At 43.8% G+C, this 20,060-nt stretch overlaps 2 protein-coding genes across 2 annotated transcripts; one reads left to right on the forward strand and one right to left on the reverse strand.

Annotated features, from left to right (window-relative positions):
* The first annotated feature begins 1,000 nt into the window (after positions 1-1,000).
* On the forward strand, positions 1,001-11,965 carry atl1 (atlastin GTPase 1). Its single transcript, XM_035168336.2, has 14 exons — positions 1,001-1,178; positions 3,034-3,284; positions 3,988-4,122; positions 5,105-5,209; positions 5,484-5,534; positions 6,078-6,134; positions 6,262-6,354; positions 6,495-6,633; positions 7,130-7,257; positions 7,404-7,460; positions 7,866-7,937; positions 8,017-8,448; positions 9,135-9,149; positions 9,932-11,965. The coding sequence occupies exons 1-14, from the start codon at positions 1,145-1,147 to the stop codon at positions 10,037-10,039; spliced, it is 1,677 nt and encodes a 558-aa protein (XP_035024227.1). The 5' UTR covers positions 1,001-1,144; the 3' UTR covers positions 10,040-11,965.
* A 576-nt stretch (positions 11,966-12,541) lies between these two features.
* On the reverse strand, positions 12,542-19,803 carry sav1 (salvador family WW domain containing protein 1). Its single transcript, XM_035168337.2, has 5 exons — positions 19,528-19,803; positions 17,862-18,413; positions 14,964-15,234; positions 14,698-14,853; positions 12,542-14,181 (listed from the first exon to the last, which is right to left on the reverse strand). Exons 1-5 carry the CDS (start codon positions 19,619-19,621, stop codon positions 13,968-13,970), a joined length of 1,287 nt encoding a protein of 428 aa, XP_035024228.1. The 5' UTR covers positions 19,622-19,803; the 3' UTR covers positions 12,542-13,967.
* Positions 19,804-20,060: the final 257 nt, after the last annotated feature.

Below are 20,060 nucleotides of genomic sequence, written 5' to 3' on the forward strand. Positions count from 1 at the left end.
TGTGTGGTGGGGACAGAGAAGCGGAAATATCAAGCAGTGAAAGTTACTTTCTATTTCCACAGCAGCATAAAAATATGTATTGTTTTTATCTGACAGCTATTAGGAGTCAATGTAAACACATTTAGCTAATCCAAAAGACATGAAATCCCTTTAATTGCCTGTGTTCTCAAACTGTTTTATATATTATTATTATAATTTTTGTTGCTGTTGTTGTTATTATCATTATAATTGTTATTATTATTTGTTGTTGTTGTTGTTCTTCTTGTTTTTCTTGTAATTGTTCTTGTTCTTATTATTATTGGTTGTTGTTGTTGTTGTATAGAACATTTGTTTATGATTAAAATGTTTATATTAAATGTTTCTTTTTTGTTTATAATGAGCAGCTCTGTTATCTTTGATGCATTTCAGCGTTCACAGCTGAACACTTTCTATGCTGCTATTTTATATATTTTATTTTAATAAACTGCAACTTTTTTTCCACCAGTTACATGTAAATAGTTTTATTATTTACATATTAGAGAAACTGTTTTGGGAAATATCAACATCTTCAGTCCTCAGTGACGAATACAAACTAAAGTGTACAGTTCAAAATTAGTTAGCTTACTTACATTTTCTGCACCATTGGTATTTCTCTTATATTTACTTTTCTCGCTTCGCTGTTTTCTGTTATAAATAAAGATAATCATGTTTTTCATTATTAAATCATAATTTACGATGCTATACAAGAACACGAACGCACCATACTTTCCATTCTACGTGTCATTACCGCCACCTACCGACCAAACCTGGGAGTGCATGTAAGATATTTTCCTAATGTGCAGAGGAAAATATTCTTGATTTCATCCGCAGGGGAAAATATTCAATGTTTGCATTTTATTTTAAAACAATAAACAGCAAATCATATGCAAATTTTCCCAGTATGCATTATTAACCTGCTCCTGCACAGTAACAATGAGACAACAGACAACAGCGCCCCCTGGCTGCACATGTGACCCCTGCAGGACACTGGGGGGAATAAAAAGCTCCATCATCCTGCGATAGGAGCGGTGGAGACAGGGCATCCTCCCCACACCCGACACCCATGACCACCGACTGCAGGCTCGCTCGCTAACCGGACACACAGGAGGGATTTTCAGCCTGAGACATGTCGAAGCACCGTAAAGACAGAGACAGCTGGGGTGAGTGTACGTGCACCGTTATTCTATTTCTCTCCCTGACGCACAGAACCATTTTTTTCTATCCAGTCGAGGCGATGGGCTGGAGGCAAATGCAGCCACTTGCATGTTTATTCCCCTCCTTGATCCAAACGCTTGTTTTTCATCTCGACATCCCCAGAAACCAATGTGTGCTTATTTCCATCCTGATTAAATCCAATATCCCTGGAGTGTCGCCCTGTGAAGCATAAGAAAGCAGACATCTTTTTTTTTTCTAATTTATTCATATTTAATGCCTGTTTCAGCAGAGGATGTTTTTTAATATATCAGGCCACAGGAAATGCCCTCCTGGGGTGGAGCAGGCGGCAAAAGGCCTGGAAATAACCTTCTACTATTGGGGCGAGCCTCCTGTGAAGATCAGTGGTGCATCCAGCATGGGATTATGTAATAGTGCATCACTAAATAGCTTCTCATCAGCTTCATCTGTTCCCTCATCACCATCATCAGCATCACCCATGATGATCAGCAGCCTCCTGATTCTCTGTGGCTCTTTTAATCCAGGCCTGCAAGGGAGGGAGGTGAGGGAGGGCGGGGAGGTGTGTGAATGAGTGTTTCAGGGGGCGAAGAAAAAAAATAAATAAAAAAGGGAGGAAACGCTGCTTTACCTGATATGACCCACTTTACCCCGACACCCCTGCTCCTGACGTCTTCCCTGTGTCCACAGCAGCAGGAGGAGCATGATGAGGTCCACCAGGCAGGGGGGTTGATGCCAGGGCCCTGGGTGAGGCCTTCGCAGGAGACGTGCAGTCTTCAGGAAAACCTTGGGACTACTCCGGCTTTAAATTATTCACCCTGCAACCGTGCATTCATGTTGTAGCAGTCTCCCAAATTCGTGCCTGTCACTCTTTTCAAGAGACCTGCCTGTGTTGAAACTGCACCCTTGAGAAATCAGCATCATGCACAGCTGCTGAGGATGAAGTGGGTGATGGGTGTGAGGATTCTCTTTCTTCTGTGTGTGTGTGTGTGTGTGTGTGTGTGTGTCGTGCTGAACTTAAACCTTCCAACCCAAGTTTCCTGTAGCGTAACACCAGTGGGGGTTTGGGAGCTGGAATCGTCCCGGTCTCTGCATCGGGGCGGTCACGCAGCCGGCACGCTCTACATGAGACAGCAGAGCTCGGAATCACACTGAGTCACTGCCCTGAAAGCTCCGGAAGAAGCCCTGAATGCACATGATCTCATTGGATGCAAACAGATGGGATGGAACACGCAGAGAGCGATTCATTTATTATTATCAACAAGCTGGTATGGGAGAAGCTATTGATCTGGGGATAACAGGAAGGAACTAGAGTGGCCTTCAGTCCAGCATACATCCATCAGTCCTCTAATGAAACCACATTAAAAGAAACTAGATCCAGATTTCTGTTCAGATCTAAACCCAAATTGGACACACTCGTAGATTTCAGTCTCCTAAAGACGCCTGATTTGAAATCTGCCCCTTTATCTGGATCTGCACCAGAATTTAATGAGTTCTTTCTTGTCCAGTATCGCATCTTTTCTACAAGTTTCATGGAAATCTGTTGAGTGGTTTTTGTAAAGATTTGTTCACAAACAAACAAACGATCGGGGTGAAAACAACTTTCTTGTCACTGTGATGGATTCAATTTACATTTCACTCACTCACATACATTCATGACATTTTAGTTGAACTTTCTGTGCTAATCACATCTAGTTATGTGAAAGAATATCAGCAGGGAAATGACTTATCATCAACACAATTCCATATCTTCATGTAACCACAATCAGACTGGTTGTATGAACAGTATATTTCTGCTTGGCCCGATGTTTTCTGACTCTCTCCCCCTCCTCACTCGTCCTCCAGGGTCCCTCAGCGACAAACCCGTCTACGACTGGAGCTCGGAGGAGGAGGAGCCGGACGGACGAGCCCGGCCCGTCCAGGTGCTGCTGGTCAAAGACGACCACACCTTCGAGCTGGACGAGGCGGCGCTCAGTCGCATCCTGCTGGCGGAGGAGGTCAGAGACCGCGACGTGGTGGCCATCTCTGTGGCTGGGGCGTTCCGCAAGGGCAAGTCCTTCCTCATGGACTTCATGCTGCGCTACATGTACAACCACGTGAGTGTCCCGGCCTGTGCAGCACAGGAGTCTGACCTTTGGTTTCCTGCTCCTCCGTGTGCATGTGTAAAGCAGAAGTTTGACCTTTGCATGTCGGAGCATCACCTTCTACTCAGACTAATATTTCCTGTTTTATTTTCACGTAAAAGACCATATTTATTTCTCTCTAATGGAAATTGAGTGGAGATTCCAGCTGATATCGCTCATAACTATAAAATATAAGATATTTAAAAAAACGAATACAACAAATTGTGTTAATGTGTAATAACGTGGAAAGAAAGTCACAGAATGGAATTCATACAGGATTTTAAACAAATAATCAATGAAAGAAAGGGTCAATAAAAGAAAGAGGAGTTCACATAAGTTCTGTTCATCATAGATCGTGTCTCTACTTCCTCCCAATATTCACAAATGAAGCCAAAATATCTTGGACACGAGTGCGGCCATCTTGCCCTGATGAATTCCTTTAGAGCCACAGTCTGTGCAGCAGCTGCGTCAGTCTAATGAAAACCAAACTTATAGTCCAGTTGTATAAACTCTTATTGTTCACACCGGATAATGCACAATATGTGTATATGTGTAAATCTTATAAACAGTATGTACAGTATGGGAAAGGCGTGATTATGATCCCATTCACAGTCAGTTCGTCAATATCTAATCAAAAACGCTACTAGATCAACTGACCTGGTGTCATTGTGCTCAGGCCTCGGACCTTTGGCTCGGCGATGCAGACGAGCCCCTGACCGGCTTCTCCTGGCGGGGGGGCTCAGAGAGGGAGACCACCGGCATCCAGATCTGGAGCGAGGTCTTCCTGGTGGACAAGCCAGATGGAGGAAAGGTGAAGTCTGACTGCGTTTTCTGTTCTCGACCGTTTTAATGCATTGTGACATAAATGTGAACATGACACAGTCAGATGTGATGATGAACTTCTGCTTTTAAACCGTTTGTATGAGACTCCTCTGCAGAGTAAACCCACAGTTTGGTCAGTTAACATTGAAGGAAGTAACTTTCCTGTCTTTGTTACATTTGACCTTCTACCATCTACCAATACTTGACAGTGATTGGTTTGTAGACATCCACACGTCCGACGGTGTCAGTGGAAAAAACAAATGAACTTTTTCCTTTTGTTAATTTTGTAGCTACTGTTACTTCATTATCTTATTACCACCTAGTCGTCCAACATTATCTTGTTGGAGGCAAAGACCTGTGAGCTGCTTTTTTTTTATTCTATCGTTTTATAACGTCTCAACCTCCTGTTGTTGGTCAGCAAGTCTGAACTATCGAACAAAAAGAGTTTTCACACTGCAGAACGATTTTTTCAGATTAAATGTTGGTCCATTTGTCCTATTCATGGTCCGAGGCACCTTTCACATGTTGTTATTTAGTTCAGACCAAAGTGAAAAGTCAGAAGGTTCGGACCAAACAAGGTCGGTGTGAAAGACCCCTGAGTTCTGCGATGGTTCGGTCCTTCCAAGATCTTTAATTAAAAACCAAAAGAACTAGCTCAGCACATTGGGGCCCCTGAGCTGAGAGGGGGGGCCCCTGAGAATGGCTGATTCCATTAGTCCTCGGCAACGGTTAACTCCAAAGATTGGCTTTGTACAGGAGACTGCAGGGGGGTTCGGTTTGGCTCGATGCCGGCCCCCCGCTTGCCTTGGGCCCCCAAAGACCCTTGAAACGCTGCTGCCTGGAGTTCAATCTCTCCTCTAATGATCCACACACAGCATCACATTACACTTTACTCAGCAGAATGGAGGCAGGAGAAACGTGGCGTTCCCCTCACAGCGTAGGTCAACGTCTTCATCTGTCTCGTTTCACAGGTGGCTGTGCTGCTGATGGACACACAGGGGACGTTCGACAGCCAGTCGACGCTGCGGGATTCAGCCACCGTGTTCGCCCTGAGCACCATGATAAGCTCCATGCAGGTAGGACGACTCTGACCCCTCTGACCCTCCTCAGGGAAGAATGAGCATATTTAAGTGAATGACTGAGTGTAGGTTTATATTTTTTAGCACAAGTAGCAGCTTGGTTCTACGGTAATAACCTCAATCAATCGGTCTGCAGGTGAAAAGCATGTCTACTGTGACTGTTAACACTTAATGGTTAGTTTTTGGACCGGCAGTAAAGTGATTTTATCAAATAGACGTATTGTATTTTAAACAGATTTTAAGAAATATAACTGTAAATGTTCCTTTTCAGGTTTACAACATCTCACAGAATGTACAGGAGGACGACCTCCAGCACTTGCAGGTAACACCATCAACACCAATACACATAATAATCAACATAATACTGAGACCTCAAAGAACAAGGTCAGGATATGAAATACGTCACCAGCCAGGAATATTAGTATTTAGCTTTATACTGGGGCACAGTAAATAACAGACATATACATATATATTGAAAAAGCTGTGCCAGAATTCATGTGATTCCTCAGAAGCTCTTAAAGCAACACGATGTGACTGTTACTGAGCAACAGCGGTGAATATTACCCATGATCCTCTGCTTCCTGAACCAGAAGAAACAAATCCACCAAACTCTGTTCGGAATTCTTCATATTTTAAACGTTTCCTGCTGAATATTGGAGATAAACTCTGGTTTTTAATGACTTCTGAGTCTTTTTAACTGATCTACAGTTCAGCTTCACTCTGATTCTGACAGTTGAAGCTTTGACTCTCAGTTCCACACTTCTCACAGGAGCTTTACTGATTGTAAATGATCTAAGAATGATTGTAGTCCTCCATCAATACGTTTCACATCCCCACTGATTGGGTCTAATTTGCTTTATTTCAGCTCTTCACTGAGTACGGCAGATTAGCAATGGAGGAGACTTTCCTCAAACCTTTCCAGGTAACAGCTTCATTGTGCTGCTGACTGAATTCAAATGTGTGTTAATGACATTCAAACATCATTATGGGTATTTATCTTAAGCAGTCATATTACTAATTATAGTGACCTGATCCCTTTTCTGTCTCAGTCCATGATTTTCCTCGTTCGAGACTGGAGTTTCCCGTACGAGTTTCCCTACGGACAGGAAGGAGGCATGCAGTTCCTCGAGAAGAGGCTGAAGGTCAGTCATCACTGATGTCACAGAGGTCGAAGGTCAATTCACGTTTCCTCCCGTGGCGTCGGTTTCCACGCTGTGTGTGTCAAAGAATCGCTGAGTCACGAGGTCGACTTGACGCGTGTGCTCGTGTTTTTGCGCCGCAGATCTCCGAGAACCAGCATGAAGAGCTGCAGAACGTGCGTAAACACATCCACTCCTGCTTCACCAACATCTCCTGTTTCCTGATGCCCCACCCGGGCCTCAAGGTGGCCACCAACCCTCACTTTGATGGAAGAATTCAAGGTACATCCATCATCCATCCATCTATCTATCTATCTATCTATCTATCTATCTATCTATCTATCTATCTATCTATCTATCTATCTATCTATCTATCTATCTATCTATTTATCTATCTATCTATCTATCTATCTATCTATCTATCTATCTATCTATCTATCTATCTATCTATCTATCTATCTATCTATCTATCTATCTATCTATTTATCTATCTATCTATCTATCTATCTATCTATCTATCTATCTATCATATCTATCTATCTATCTATCTATCTATCTATCTATCTATCTATCTATCTATCTATCTATCTATCTATCTATCTATCTATCTATCTATCTATCTTTCTAATTATTGATAATTAAAAGTATAGAAGTATGAACATTTACCTTGAGATTTTAACAACACTCAGAGAAATTAGCTGTTTTGTGTCTGTGCCTGTTTCTGCTGCTGACCTTTTCTACTTACCTCCTCCTCCTCCTCCTCCTCCTCCTGGTCCAGAAATCGATGGCGAGTTCATCAACAACCTGAAGGTTCTGGTCCCCTGGCTCCTCAGTCCTAGTAACATCGACGTGAAGGAGATCAACGGCAGCAAAATCACGTGCAGAGGCCTGGTGGAGTATTTCAAGGTCAGAGCAAAGGACCGAGCTCACAGGTCCACTCTCAGAAACACTAGAAACCAAACAGGGTCTATAGATCAGACGTCTGCTGCTAAACACTGATAACTGACATCATCCTCTTCACTTTGCATTTTGGTCCTCACTGTTTATTTCAGGCCTACATCAAAATTTACCAAGGGGAGGAGCTGCCTCATCCAAAATCCATGCTGCAGGTAAAGTTCCCCTCTTACTGTTTCTACATGTAGAGAATTGTGTTTGAGGTAGAGGCTCAATATTTATAAATGTAATAGACAAAAGATCATCAAGTGCATTTTCTGTACTAATTTATTCCAACTTCTTTACTTTCTCACTTTGATTTGTCTCAACTCACTTTCCAGTTACTTTTTTATGTAGATGCTTTTTATTCAGTACCTTTTATTTGAATAGTTTCATTCTTAATCTGAACACAGTCGCTGTCTATGTACTGTGGATCATATTAAAGCTCAGACCTGGATTTAACACACGTCCTGAGTGAACAGGAGCAGTCACTCTGTGTTTCTGTGTCATTTGAAATTTCCTCTGCAGGATCAATAAAGTTTTTCTTATACCTGACACTCACTTCCTGTGCTTCCTCTCAGGCCACAGCAGAGGCGAATAATTTGGCAGCAGTCGCAGCTGCAAAGGATCTGTACAACAAGAAAATGGAAGGGGTGAGTGCAAAGGAACTTTTCTAATCCGACCTCCGGCTGTAGGATACTTCTTCATCCGTCCCCTTGTCTCCGTCCTCAGGTGTGTGGCGGCGATCGGCCCTTCCTGGCCCCCAGCGAGCTGCAGGCCCGACACGGCGTCATCAGGGAGGAGGCCCTGCAGGTGTTCCGGGGCGTGAAGAAGATGGGAGGTGAGGAGTTCAGCCGCCGGTACCTGCAGCAGCTGGAGGGGGAGATCGACGAGGTCTTCGTCCAGTACATCAAGCACAATGACTCCAAGAACATTTTCCACGCCGCCCGCACGCCCGCCACCCTGTTCGTGGTCATCTTTGTCATGTACGTGGCTGCGGGCATCACAGGCTTTGTGGGCGTGGACGTCATTGCCAGCTTGTGCAACATGATCCTGGGTCTGGCGCTGATCACCCTCTGCACCTGGGCTTACATCCGCTACTCCGGGGAATACCGAGAACTGGGAGCCGTCATCGACCAGGTGGCTGGCGCACTGTGGGACCAGGTACATCCACCAACACACTCAGGACATCAGAAGCAAATCTGAATCAATACTCACCAAGATCAGTGTTTACTATTGATTCAAATACTGATTCTTAACTGTGCAGTTTCCTGAAATCAGTTTGCAGTTAAGTCGAGGTCAGAGTTTCAGTTCTTACACTGAAAACAGAGATATTAATGATTATTTGTTATTATTGATTAGTAATTATTTTCCCACAGAATTTGAGAAAATATAGAAAAATACTCCAAAGCCAAGTTTTCCTCTTCAGTTTGCTTGTTTCGATCCAAACAACAGAGCAAAACCCATAAACATTATGAAAGATTGAGAAAATCAACAAATATTCACATTGGAGAAGCAGAACCCAGAGAATCTGTGGCATTTTCCTGAAAATTCGACTTAAATCTTATGTAAATTTGATGTTAGCTGATTAATCGAATAATTAACTGAGACAGGAAACAGTGAAAAATAAATACTGCACACTTAACTGTAACTTAGGTGCTACAGTCTCGTTAAACCACTAGGTGGCATCTATCTCCTTTAAATCAGTGGCAGAGACTCTATTCAAGCTCCATTACACCGATAATGATCTGTTATCCACAAGCTTTGCATGTGTTATATTATAAATATATATATATATATGCATATATGTGCTCACACTATATGTTCTTTTCTTTTTAATGCATCTGCAGGGGAGCACAAATGAGGTAAGTGTACAAGTCATATTAAGAATATTTACTGTACAAAGGATACACTCACTTAACTTTTATAATAAGAGGAAACTTTGGATGCAAGAACATGATTATATTAATTGAATAATGTGGGACTTTGCTGCAGTTTCTTGTCACAATTAACAAAGCCTGGATTATTAACTTGGATAATTGTGCAACTGCCCCATAAATATGAAACTGACTTTAAGGTGGCTCCTGCTTTGTTTCTTGAACTTAAGGTCGTCCCTCGATGAGACACAGGACCTCACTGATCGTGAAGTTAGTTTTAAGACCTTCATCAGTTCTGTGTCATGTGTGTAAACTAATGTATCTGGGACCATATTTACTACCACAGACAAACTCCAGCATGTCCTCACTTCAGACGAGGGGACGTGTTGTCCTCTATCTCACCTTAATTGTTTCAGGCTGATTTTCTTACAAAAGTCTGTCTGAGCATCGTTCTCCTAATGTCCAGCCAACGTGATCCAGACATCACAACATCTGGATCAATAAGAATAATCAGTTATTGCTCAAAACAATTGTTGTCAATGAAAACTGCTTAAGAAGCAATAGCAGGAAGTAGAACTAGTACTCAGAGATGTATATTTTATTTAGATCACTTTAGAAAACCAAGCTGCAGCCTTGGAACAACTGTAGACGTTTCATAAAGATGTGGGAGAGATGGGGGGTGTAACAGGGGTTGAAGCCAGTAGCAGATGAATCCACAGTCTTGTTTCGATCTTCTTCCTGTAACCATCATGTCCGTCTCCGCTCCGCAGGCCCTCTACAAGCTGTATAATGTTGCGGCCAATCACAGGCACCTGTACCACCACGCCTTCCCGGGGCCTCAGGTGGATGAGGAGGAGCAGGAAAGGAAGAGGGACTGATTAAAGACACAGCAGGGACTTCCTGGTGATGGACAGGGGACGAGGAGGAAGAGGAGGAGGAGGAGGAGGAGGAGGAGGAGGAGGAGGAGGAAGAGGAACATCCTCACCCATCAGGCACTCTTTTATTCCGGTATTGGGGCTGTCACCAATACACTCACTACTTTAAAACCTAATAACGGACTGTATAATGTTCACGTATAGGCAACGTCAGAGCACCTCTGCAGTGGCTCTCCATCAAGGGACGACACGAATCATTGTGTCTCACTTTTTTTCTGTCTGTGAAAACACGTTGTACAGATCTGTCCCGAGGAGAAGTGTGCATCACCCAACCTCCACTCAGCTGTTTCATTTCATATCGGACCAGTTTTTCTCTCTTCATCCCACCGTGAAATCCTCGTTTGTGACGGTCGTTCTGTTCTTTGAAGTTTAGTGCCGTTTATAAGAAAAATATCTATGAAAGCCAAAACAGGTTCTGTACGTTGACTACCGCAGCGTCCCGTGGATCATCAGCATGGTGAATGGTTCATGTCCGACATCTCCCGAGCTCTAAAACCAGGAATACTTTATATGAAATGTTTCGTTTTAATGGTTGTGACAAAGTGATATTGTGCCATAACATGTAAAAAAAAAGGGATTTCACGCCTCCTGCAGCCTGTTTACATGCAGACAACCTGCGTAAAATGGCACATGTATTAGTTGTAAAGAGTTTGTTTTTGGCTTTGGAGGTTGGTGTAACTTTTGAGTTCTGGGTCAGGGAGGATAGCTTTGTGTCGGGGTTTTAAAGTTTACACGACACAAGCCGACACCATCTCTCACTTTGTGGTCCGCTTGCAGTTTTTGCAGTCACGCAGCGTCCCAGTGGGCCTTTACACGAGCGTTTGACCTCTGAGGTCGCAGGGAAAGAGTGCGCTCGGTTTCCATTGTGATGCAGAGGTGGTGGGTGGGACCATTGTTGTGTTTTCTCACTGAATGTTCGAGCAAATCCGAGGAATGTAGCCTCCCCGTGGCCACCGAGGAATCAAAGCGAGATTTGCCGTGAGGCGGGGCCACAGGCCTGCTCCGGAGAAGGATCCTCATTCCTCATCTCTTTCATCATCCTCACACACACTTAAGTTGAATCATCTGTGAAAGAAGAAGAAAAAGAAAAAGAAACCGCTGCATGGTGAAAGAGGGCCCCGGCTCTTTGTGTCGTCCACAACAGCTTGCATTTGTAAACAAAAGGCTTTATGTCTGTGACAGCACTTTTTGGTGTTTGAATACTTCGGCTTCGTAGACTGTTACTGTACATTTGTATAATTGTTGGTCATTGTTTTTAGCTCATTGAATAACCCCCCCCCCGAATGGCAGCAGTGTAAACACGTCATGTCCAGCTGCAGCGTTTCGAATGGTTTCTTCTCTTCCCCCCCCTGGTCATCGAGAGAACAGGAACACTGTCATGCGTATTTAGCGAGTTTATACTGAGGTCTGACCTCAAGGGTTGAAGATTTAAAGGCTCTGCAGCACGGTGGCTTCTCCAGTCTTCCACAGCGTATAATCAACATGAGTGAGGCCTTCACACAAGGAACCATCGCAGTCCGCTTTAAGATCCCTGAGGTTTTTAAAACCCCCGTTTTCTTCATGACTTTGCTGGAGTGATCGTGTCCATTCGTGTCAGAAAAGTAGCTTTTGTTTACAATTGTGTTGCGTTTACGTTTAATTGGAGATTTTGGTCTGTCAGGAATAAAAAGAAACCCCAACGACTTTTTTTCTTGGATTTTTAAGAATTCGTTCCTCAAACTGCCCTCATCGACTCGTTTAAATCCACCGAACTGAAAGGTGAAAGGAAATCGACCTCTTCCAGGTGGACACGGCTTCGTTTCAGCACATGTACTGCAAACGTTTCAGTTACAAAGACATAATAATAAAGTTGGACCAAATTAATGAAAACTAGCCTTGAGTAATATTTTTGAACGATTCCACGTAGACACATTTCAATAAATAAAAATACTGTTTGATGTATTATCTGTGTTTTTTCCCCAAAACCTGAATGAACTTAAACAAACCCCTCCACCCCTCCTTGGTAATGAGGGGGATTTAAGCCTGATATACAAAATACTTGGTGAGATACATTTTCTATTATTTACACCTACAATAACAGTTTTTTGGCTATTTGAGCTGTGAACACATCACTGATGTATAATCACCTTTTAAAAACATCCAACAGACACAAGTTATTTTTCTTTGAATTACTAATCCAAGGCCAACATTCAGTCTTTAAACTCCGTCTTTGGTCTCAACCAGCTCTTGAGGGAGGAGCTCAGAGGGTTTGTTGCAGCTTCCTCTGGTGAAATCAAGATTCCTGCTGTGGCCAGAAACAACGCAGAGAGTTGCAGAGACTCCTTACAGGCGAGAGGAGCTGCAGATTCTACAGGTGACTTTACATTTCAAACTCAAATCCATTTCTAGGTTTCATGTCAAAGTGAACAGGCAACAAGAGGCAACAACTGTGAAGTCAGACGTGTGTTTTTCTTCACTGCAGACTTTATTGCTTTTGTCCTGTATTTGTAATCCACAACATGAGATATGTACAAACTGCTGTTGACACCATTCTGAAAAGATGTGATCGAGACTTTTTCGTTTTAGAGAAGCCAAAAGGTTCTTTATGAACTTATTCTACTGCAACACACGTCTTTTTAGGAAATTCAGAAGTGTATGGAAATTCAGAAATTCTCATACAAATGTACTATAAACTACTTAATATTCAAAATAGAACCAAACCCCGGTTTATAAGTTAGAGTCGTAAACTTTTTAAAACATAGTTAAACACTGACTCCTGTCTTCTCTAGACAATACCTCAGATTTAAGGACACTTCTGAATATCTTAAAAAAATGTTTAATTTATTGTTAATCAATAGAATAATCTTCCAAGAACCTGCGCTTCACAAGAGAGACGTGTCAGTCCGTGAAAATAAGGCATCACGAGGCGAGAAATATCTAGAGAGAAATTGAATTGCACTTGTTTGGCAAACTTTGTGTCTTCTGTAGTGTTTTAAAAACGTTCCAGTAGCTTATTTAAGTTTCATTGTACACAAACACAAGTATATTCCTGACTTACAGTAATGCCAAAGAGCCAAGAGAAGCTCCAACCACTGCATCCACTGTGATGCGCCATCCGTCAAAAGGTCTTTAAGCAAAGACGCGTTTCATATCAAAACTTAAATATCTGTTCAGAGTTTTGGTGGATTGTCTCGTAAAGCAAACAGTTTGTCATAAAATAAGAAAAAATGCACACTTTTTGTGTAGTGTAAAAAGACTGTGGCTTCAGTTTTATGAGGGTAACAAAGCAAAAGGAAAAATAGTATTTCGTATGGGAACAAATTAGAAGAAGCTGCCGGTCGTTTTCTCCCAGAGGAAAAAATGACGTAGGAGCTGGTGGATACACGATATGAGCAGACATTGTAAAAATGCTGCGTTTTATTCGTTTAAAAAAAAAAAGAAAAAAGAAGGCACAATCTCAGGGTGTTTTTCAACAACGGGTTTTTCAGTCTCTGTTCTCCTCAGTCTTTAAAACTCAAATCCAAACAGCAACTCGGTTCTCGGGGCAGTGGCTGTAAAGGGCACCGCAGGCAGTCTCCCCAGATGTAGCACATTATACGTCTTTTTTCTTCTTCTTCTTCTTCATTGTAGTGTTTTTCAATCACAGGATCATTCAAGAATCCTGTCATATTAGGGGCGGGGGGAGGGGAGGGAAGAGAAGAGCCCCCCCCCCCGCTGTCGTGCGTCTCAACTTCCTGGCTGATATATTTGGATCAAGCGAAGGCACAGATGTGTTTGGTAAAGAGGCAATTAAGAGTCAATCACGATTTCAAAGAGAAACCCTGACCGCTCCCAAACTGTGGTGACCACAGAGGGGCGTGTTGCGGTGCGGCATCCTGAGTGCACATACACATCACATGTTCCCCATGAAGTTCTTGTTGGGCTGCTGGGCGTACCACTGCTGCCGCTGCTTGCGGGCCTCCACCTCGGACAGCAGCGCCTGTCGGTACGCCTCGTAGGATTTGACGATGTGCTCCAGCTCCTTCATGAAGAGCAGCTTCAACATGCCCTGATACGTGTCCAGGTCCGCCAGCTGGAACAACTCCCACTTCAGGATGTGGTCGTACCTGAGGAAAGAGACCGGTGGTGAATTATCTGTAGGCTGCGAAGTTTCTGTTCTCAATCGGCACCTTAGACCCGCTCCCTTACTGTACATCTGTCTGTATGTGGCTGGCTTATCTCTAGAGCTGTTCATCTTACCGGCTTCACACCTGACATGTGTCTTGTTAAAGGCCTTCACTGAACCTTGAACGAACAGGTGAACGGCTCTCTGTGCAGAAGCGGTGGTGCAGCGTCAGGTCTTTATTTGGTGCGGCTCCATCATCAACACAGGCCAAACAAACAGCCCATTCAGGTGGGTTTAGAACAACTAGTAGTGATAGAAGACAGGACAGGTCCCCAAAAGTGAAGCCCTAGTGGCTGGCTGCAGTATAGGTCATAAACCCTGCCTCCTCCATGTAAGCGGGTGGGGCATACCTTAATACTCCAATACCAAGAAGTCAAGACTTTCCATATAAAACACATCCACTCATGCATTTCACACTGGAAGTTGTCTGTGTGGGTGTGATATGCGAGGTACTCACTTTAGTGGTGCACGGGCGTACACCTGCAGCCAGTCTGGAATCTCAGCTGTGTGGTACGGGTTAGCTGGCACCAGCACCGGCTGGTTCCTATCTACGGGACGTGGCTGATAGGTCACAGGAGGTGGTAGTGGTGGGGGTTGATCATAGCGAGGGACGCTGGAAGACACAAGTAAACCCTCAAGTAAGTAGCTTTATTATGTTGTTTAAACTTACACCAGTAAGGACATTTTCTAGGGATTTGTCCCTCAAATAGTATGAAAAGTTACCTTGGAGCACAGGGGTGGCGATACTGGGCCCTCTTGTTGATGTGATCCACGTAGTAGACCCCGAACTCGGCTGACTCCACCTTCTCCCAGCCTGGAGGGAGCCCTTCCCTCTCCAGAGGGTGGCTCCAGTGTGTAGTGTTGGTGTTGTGGTCGATGTAGTACTTCCTGCCACGGATGGTCCAGTCCACGGTCCAGCCGGCCGGAAGTGGGAGGTCCTCTCCCGTCAGATTGGAGAGGTTCCCCAAGGATTTGGCCTGTATTCGACCTATGCCTGAGGAAACAAACATTTCTTTTTAGAAACGAAGAGAGAGAGAGAGAGGGAGCGAAGTCTGAACAAACACACGGCAGAGCAGCTGCCCGCTAACTGGGCCTCAGGGACAGAAGAACTATGTTTCAAAAATATCTTAAAAAACAGCATGTGTGGGAAAATGACATTTACAGCGGAGGAATGTACAGTTTTCAGAAAAGTCCCTCTGATGTGGCAACTGTACATAGAGCAGGATAAGAGAGGAATGCAATGAATCACTACTTAAAGCATGACTGATGCCGTTTTAAGCAGTGCAGTGATTGGGGCCTAATCCCTTTGACTCTCGGGCTGATGTGACGGAGCATCTTATTCTGACCGACATCGTTTAATGAATGGTAGGAAATGGGAGTGTTGTTGCTTTTGGACAGGAAGGCAGAGATCTCTGCATGGACAGACACACACACACACACACAGGGGCTTTCACTGGAAGAGAACAAGCCGCTGAACTCCCCAACACCCCGAGGGAGCCGACAGCCAAGTGGGCTCGCTCAAAAAAAAAGAAGAGTTCCTGTACTTTTACTGGTGAATAATGTCAGCGAGGAATGTTGAACAAACAGCTGTGAGGACGAGTCAGACCGAGTGAGAAATGTTGTGACTGAAAATATAAAAAACGCCTGCAGGGACTCAGAAACGGTTGAAACGCTAGAGAATGTGCGAGGAATGAAGCGTCTCAGCAAAATGGCGGCTACAATCTGATAAATTCTGCACGAGAGTGACAGCAACGGAGCCGGAGCTCTTTGCCAGCTGCTGAGTGAAGGGACGGAATGTGAGCGCGCTCTTCAGAAATGCACTCCTCCTCCTCCTCATCATCATCATAATCATCATCTCTGCCCTTTTCTCCAGAAAAATGGCAGCTCGCCATACTCACTGAACGCCTGACAGGAATTTCACTGCATAAAGTCAAGAGTTGTCATGATGTTAAAGCCGCTTTCAGACATGAAGTCGAGACATTTTTCCTGGGTTTGCATCTGAAATATGAAGAACGAAGCAGGAGTCAGACACGTTCACATCAACAGGATAATGTCCAGAAGGTTCAGGCGTCTGGTGGCAGGACATGACGCGTAAATTCAGCTGCTGAAGTCACATGTTTTTGTTTACAGCACACTGGCGTCGGCCGTTATCACCAAAAGCTCTCGACATCTTCTTTGGCGTCTTCTACGTGCATGTTTCCTCTTTCTCATGCTGAAGTATCTGTATTCTCTTGAGGTTTAGCTCAGTTTTGCGTCCATCGTGTGTTAGAAGCGTCATCAACACACCCACCGACTCACTTCTCTGGATATTTTCCTGACGTACTCTCACTTGAGCTCACTCTGTAATTTTACCAGGAGGCAGGAACAGTTCTGGAAAACGTCTGGAGCAACTTACTGGGACATTATTGTTAGTTCAGCAGTTAGTTCAGTTCAGTAGATGTCTGAAAGCAGATTCAGTCATTGATCACCAAACACATGAATTATAAACAAAGATCTGGAACAAGACTGTTGGTAAATGTTGTCTTTTGTTAAAAAAACTGGTGTATTATGGGTTATAACAGCAAACAGCGATTTTTCAGAAAACAGCTCAGAAATCCTTCTGAAAAAAGGAGAAAATAGATGTAAAAATCCAAATTAGCAACTAATCATATTATTGTAAAGTACAATAATCAAAAGGAGAACAACATTATGTATAATGCAGCTCTTACCCATATTCTTACATTGATTATAAGCATGTAATATATATATAAAAATGGAAAGCAGACTCCTATTTCCTTTAATACAAATGTTTACCAAAGGAGGAATCAGCTGATTGCTGAGATGACTCCTCCTGAACGTCTCTGCTTACAACTCATTAGTCTTACGTCTGCAATGTAACTACACAGGGAACAGCTCTGCAGACACGGATGATTCATAGAAACGAGCAGGTTGAGGCTGAGACATTGAACTGGAGGCGGTCGACAAATTACTACTTTGCCAGCAGAAAGATTCGGCAAACAGCGAGGTGAAAAATGCAGAGCCCCTAATGCGTGTTTAGCTTCGCTCCAAACAAGGCCGCATATGTGATAGTCAGACATAAAACTAAACCATATAGTCGGCCACAAAATAAAAGGTTCACGATCATTTGAGGGGGGGAATGGAAAATTCCAGCGAACCCCCAAAACATTCAATCTCATGGAAATTACACACTGACGTCACACTGATGTTTACAATGCGGAACACTAGGGAGAAAAAAAAGTTTAATTCCTCAGAGAGACTGAGATAAAATTGCTCTTTTGAGCTGCACACTGACCACCACCCGTCTGCATTCCTTTCAGAGATGTGTGGACCACAGCCCATGCAGAAGACCTTGTCATTCCATACGAGCAATCATACAGTAAGTTTTCACTGGATCCAAGAGTTTTCTCAGTAAAAAAAAGTCTGAAAAGTTGCTGGTGAGATGTGATTTCCCTTCAAATTAAACCGTGCTCAGTGTTCATACCACAGAATTTGATAAAAAAGCATGTGTGCAGTTCAAAAAATACAATTCATGACCTTTCTTACTTCCCTGTCACTGCTTATTGTCTGTTTTTCTCCAGAGAAGAACAGTAAAAAAAGAGAGAAGCATAACACAATGTTTACCTGAAGGGGGTCTGCTCGGAGCTGGGGGAGTGTGCTGTCGGGGAACTCTTTGGAAGTTGTGTTCATTGTGCTCATAGTATCTATAGTCCTCAGGAAAGCGATCTGGGACCATCATGGGCTGACGCTGCTGCTGCTGCTGTTGTTGCTGCTGCTGCTGCTGCTGTTGCTGCTGCTGCTGCTGCTGTTGTTGGTGCTGCTGCTGCTGCTGCTGGCTGTCATAGTAAGGTTCAGAGGGGTAATAATACCGGCCCGCGTCTCCATTCTCAGACATGGGGCTCACGTCTGTGAGGAAAGACTGTGAGGAGCCTCCGTACTCGTGGGGGAGGTCCCCCAGACTGCGAGGCAGGTATGGGGGTGCTGACATGCGGTGGCTCTCTCTGCGGGCCACCTCATGTGCGGGCCTCTGCACGGGGGTGCGGAGGAAACTCTGGTTGCGGGACACCACGGGCTCCCGGCTGGGAGGAGGGTATGCGGAGGGCCCCATCTCTGGCAGAGGGACCTCTGTGCGTCTGGGAATAGTGGGTCCATGGCGGATGAATGAGGGCATCAGATCTGCAAACAAATAAACAAATGAACTGTCAGTATTTGTCAACACAGTGACACAGTGGTAATGCAAATGGGCAGCGGAGGAATCTAACCAAGTACACGTACTCAAGTTAGTGGTAAAATATCTGTATTTATAGCTATTTTCTAGTCTTGATGTAAAGTACTTTACAGGACAGATTACACACAGTACAGTTCGATGCTGGCACAGCCGTCAGGGGCCATTTGTGGCTCAGTATCTTGCCCAAGGACACTTTGGCACACAGATGGGGGGAGATCGAACCAACAACCTTCTGGTACTTGTACCATTCTTGAGCGTTTACTTTATTCTACTACATTTCAGAGCAAAACACTGTATTTCTTTTGACTTACCAGCCAACAGAGCTGCAGCTACACCCACATACATATTTAAAATACACAGGAAAGGATGATGTGGCTGAAATAGATTAAATTGAAACAACAATAGAACATTTCTACTTGTACTGAAAAGTATCAATGAAACAACAATATAATCCATTACTTCAAGGACAGAGGGCTTCGGTCTGATAATACAACTAACTTTTGAAGTACAAGTTCATAATACTTCCCTCGGCTACTACTAGGTAATGAGGATGAATACATGATATAAAGCAAATTGCTTGTGGGTTAAAATACCAGTTTAGTGAAAGTAGCCCAGTTTAAACAGCTCAGAGCAGATGACAACACTCATTCAATGTCTACTTAAAGACCAACGTAAGCTAACCAGCGACAACCCAGACTTGTTATTATTAGTGAACAGATATAAAAAGACAGAATACATGTAACTAATGGACTTTATGTAGTACTTGTACTCGTAGTTTGATACTTTGTACCGTTATCTCACAACTTTAGCCCCTGCAAGCTGATGTCAGTGAGGCAACCAGATGATCGTTTAGCTTAGCAGGCAGCTAGTTAGCAGGTTAGCGACTTGTTCGGGTTTAAAAAACAGTTTGGGATCAAAACAGTTGTTTTATAAACGTGTGAGTCAACATGATGACGTTTCCAGATGTTTAGCGTCGCTGTTATTTTGGCCACTTTTCGCCGCCGAGCTAACTTTCGCAGGGCAGGCTAGCCGATGCTAAGTGGAGCTAGCAGGCTAACTTACTTCTGAGGAGCGGCGACGTTTCCTTCTTCACATACTTCCCGTGAACCTCGGCCGGTTTGGACGCTTCGTTTTTACTTTTCTTTCTCGAGAGCATCACTCACGGCTCGGAGGGACGTCAACAACGCGGCGCTGTGGTTCCATGGCTCAGTCCTGCGTGTGTGCGACCGTCCCGTTCGCTCGGCTCGGCCCGGAGAGTCGACATGTTTTCAGCCTCGGTGTCAGTCAGCCTCCGCCGCTCTGTCAGGGCGGTCCCCGCTTCACGGCCGCGCGTTTACACCGGGCTTTACGGTAACGGGCGGGCGTCACAATAAAAGCAGCAGTCCTGTAAACGTTCTGTCAATTGATAATTAATGCACTGCCAATTAAGAAAACACATCAAATAGGAAAAAACAAATATATATAGATACATATGTTCACAATAAGAGGCAAACATGTGGAACAATATATCATATGATATAATTGGTATACATGTACGTTATACAGATAATGTGCATGACGGAACAAATGAAAAGCAATTTGTAGATCACACAGCA

Source organism: Hippoglossus stenolepis, chromosome 10 (assembly GCF_022539355.2).
Source record: "Hippoglossus stenolepis isolate QCI-W04-F060 chromosome 10, HSTE1.2, whole genome shotgun sequence".
NCBI classification, from domain to species: domain Eukaryota; kingdom Metazoa; phylum Chordata; class Actinopteri; order Pleuronectiformes; family Pleuronectidae; genus Hippoglossus; species Hippoglossus stenolepis.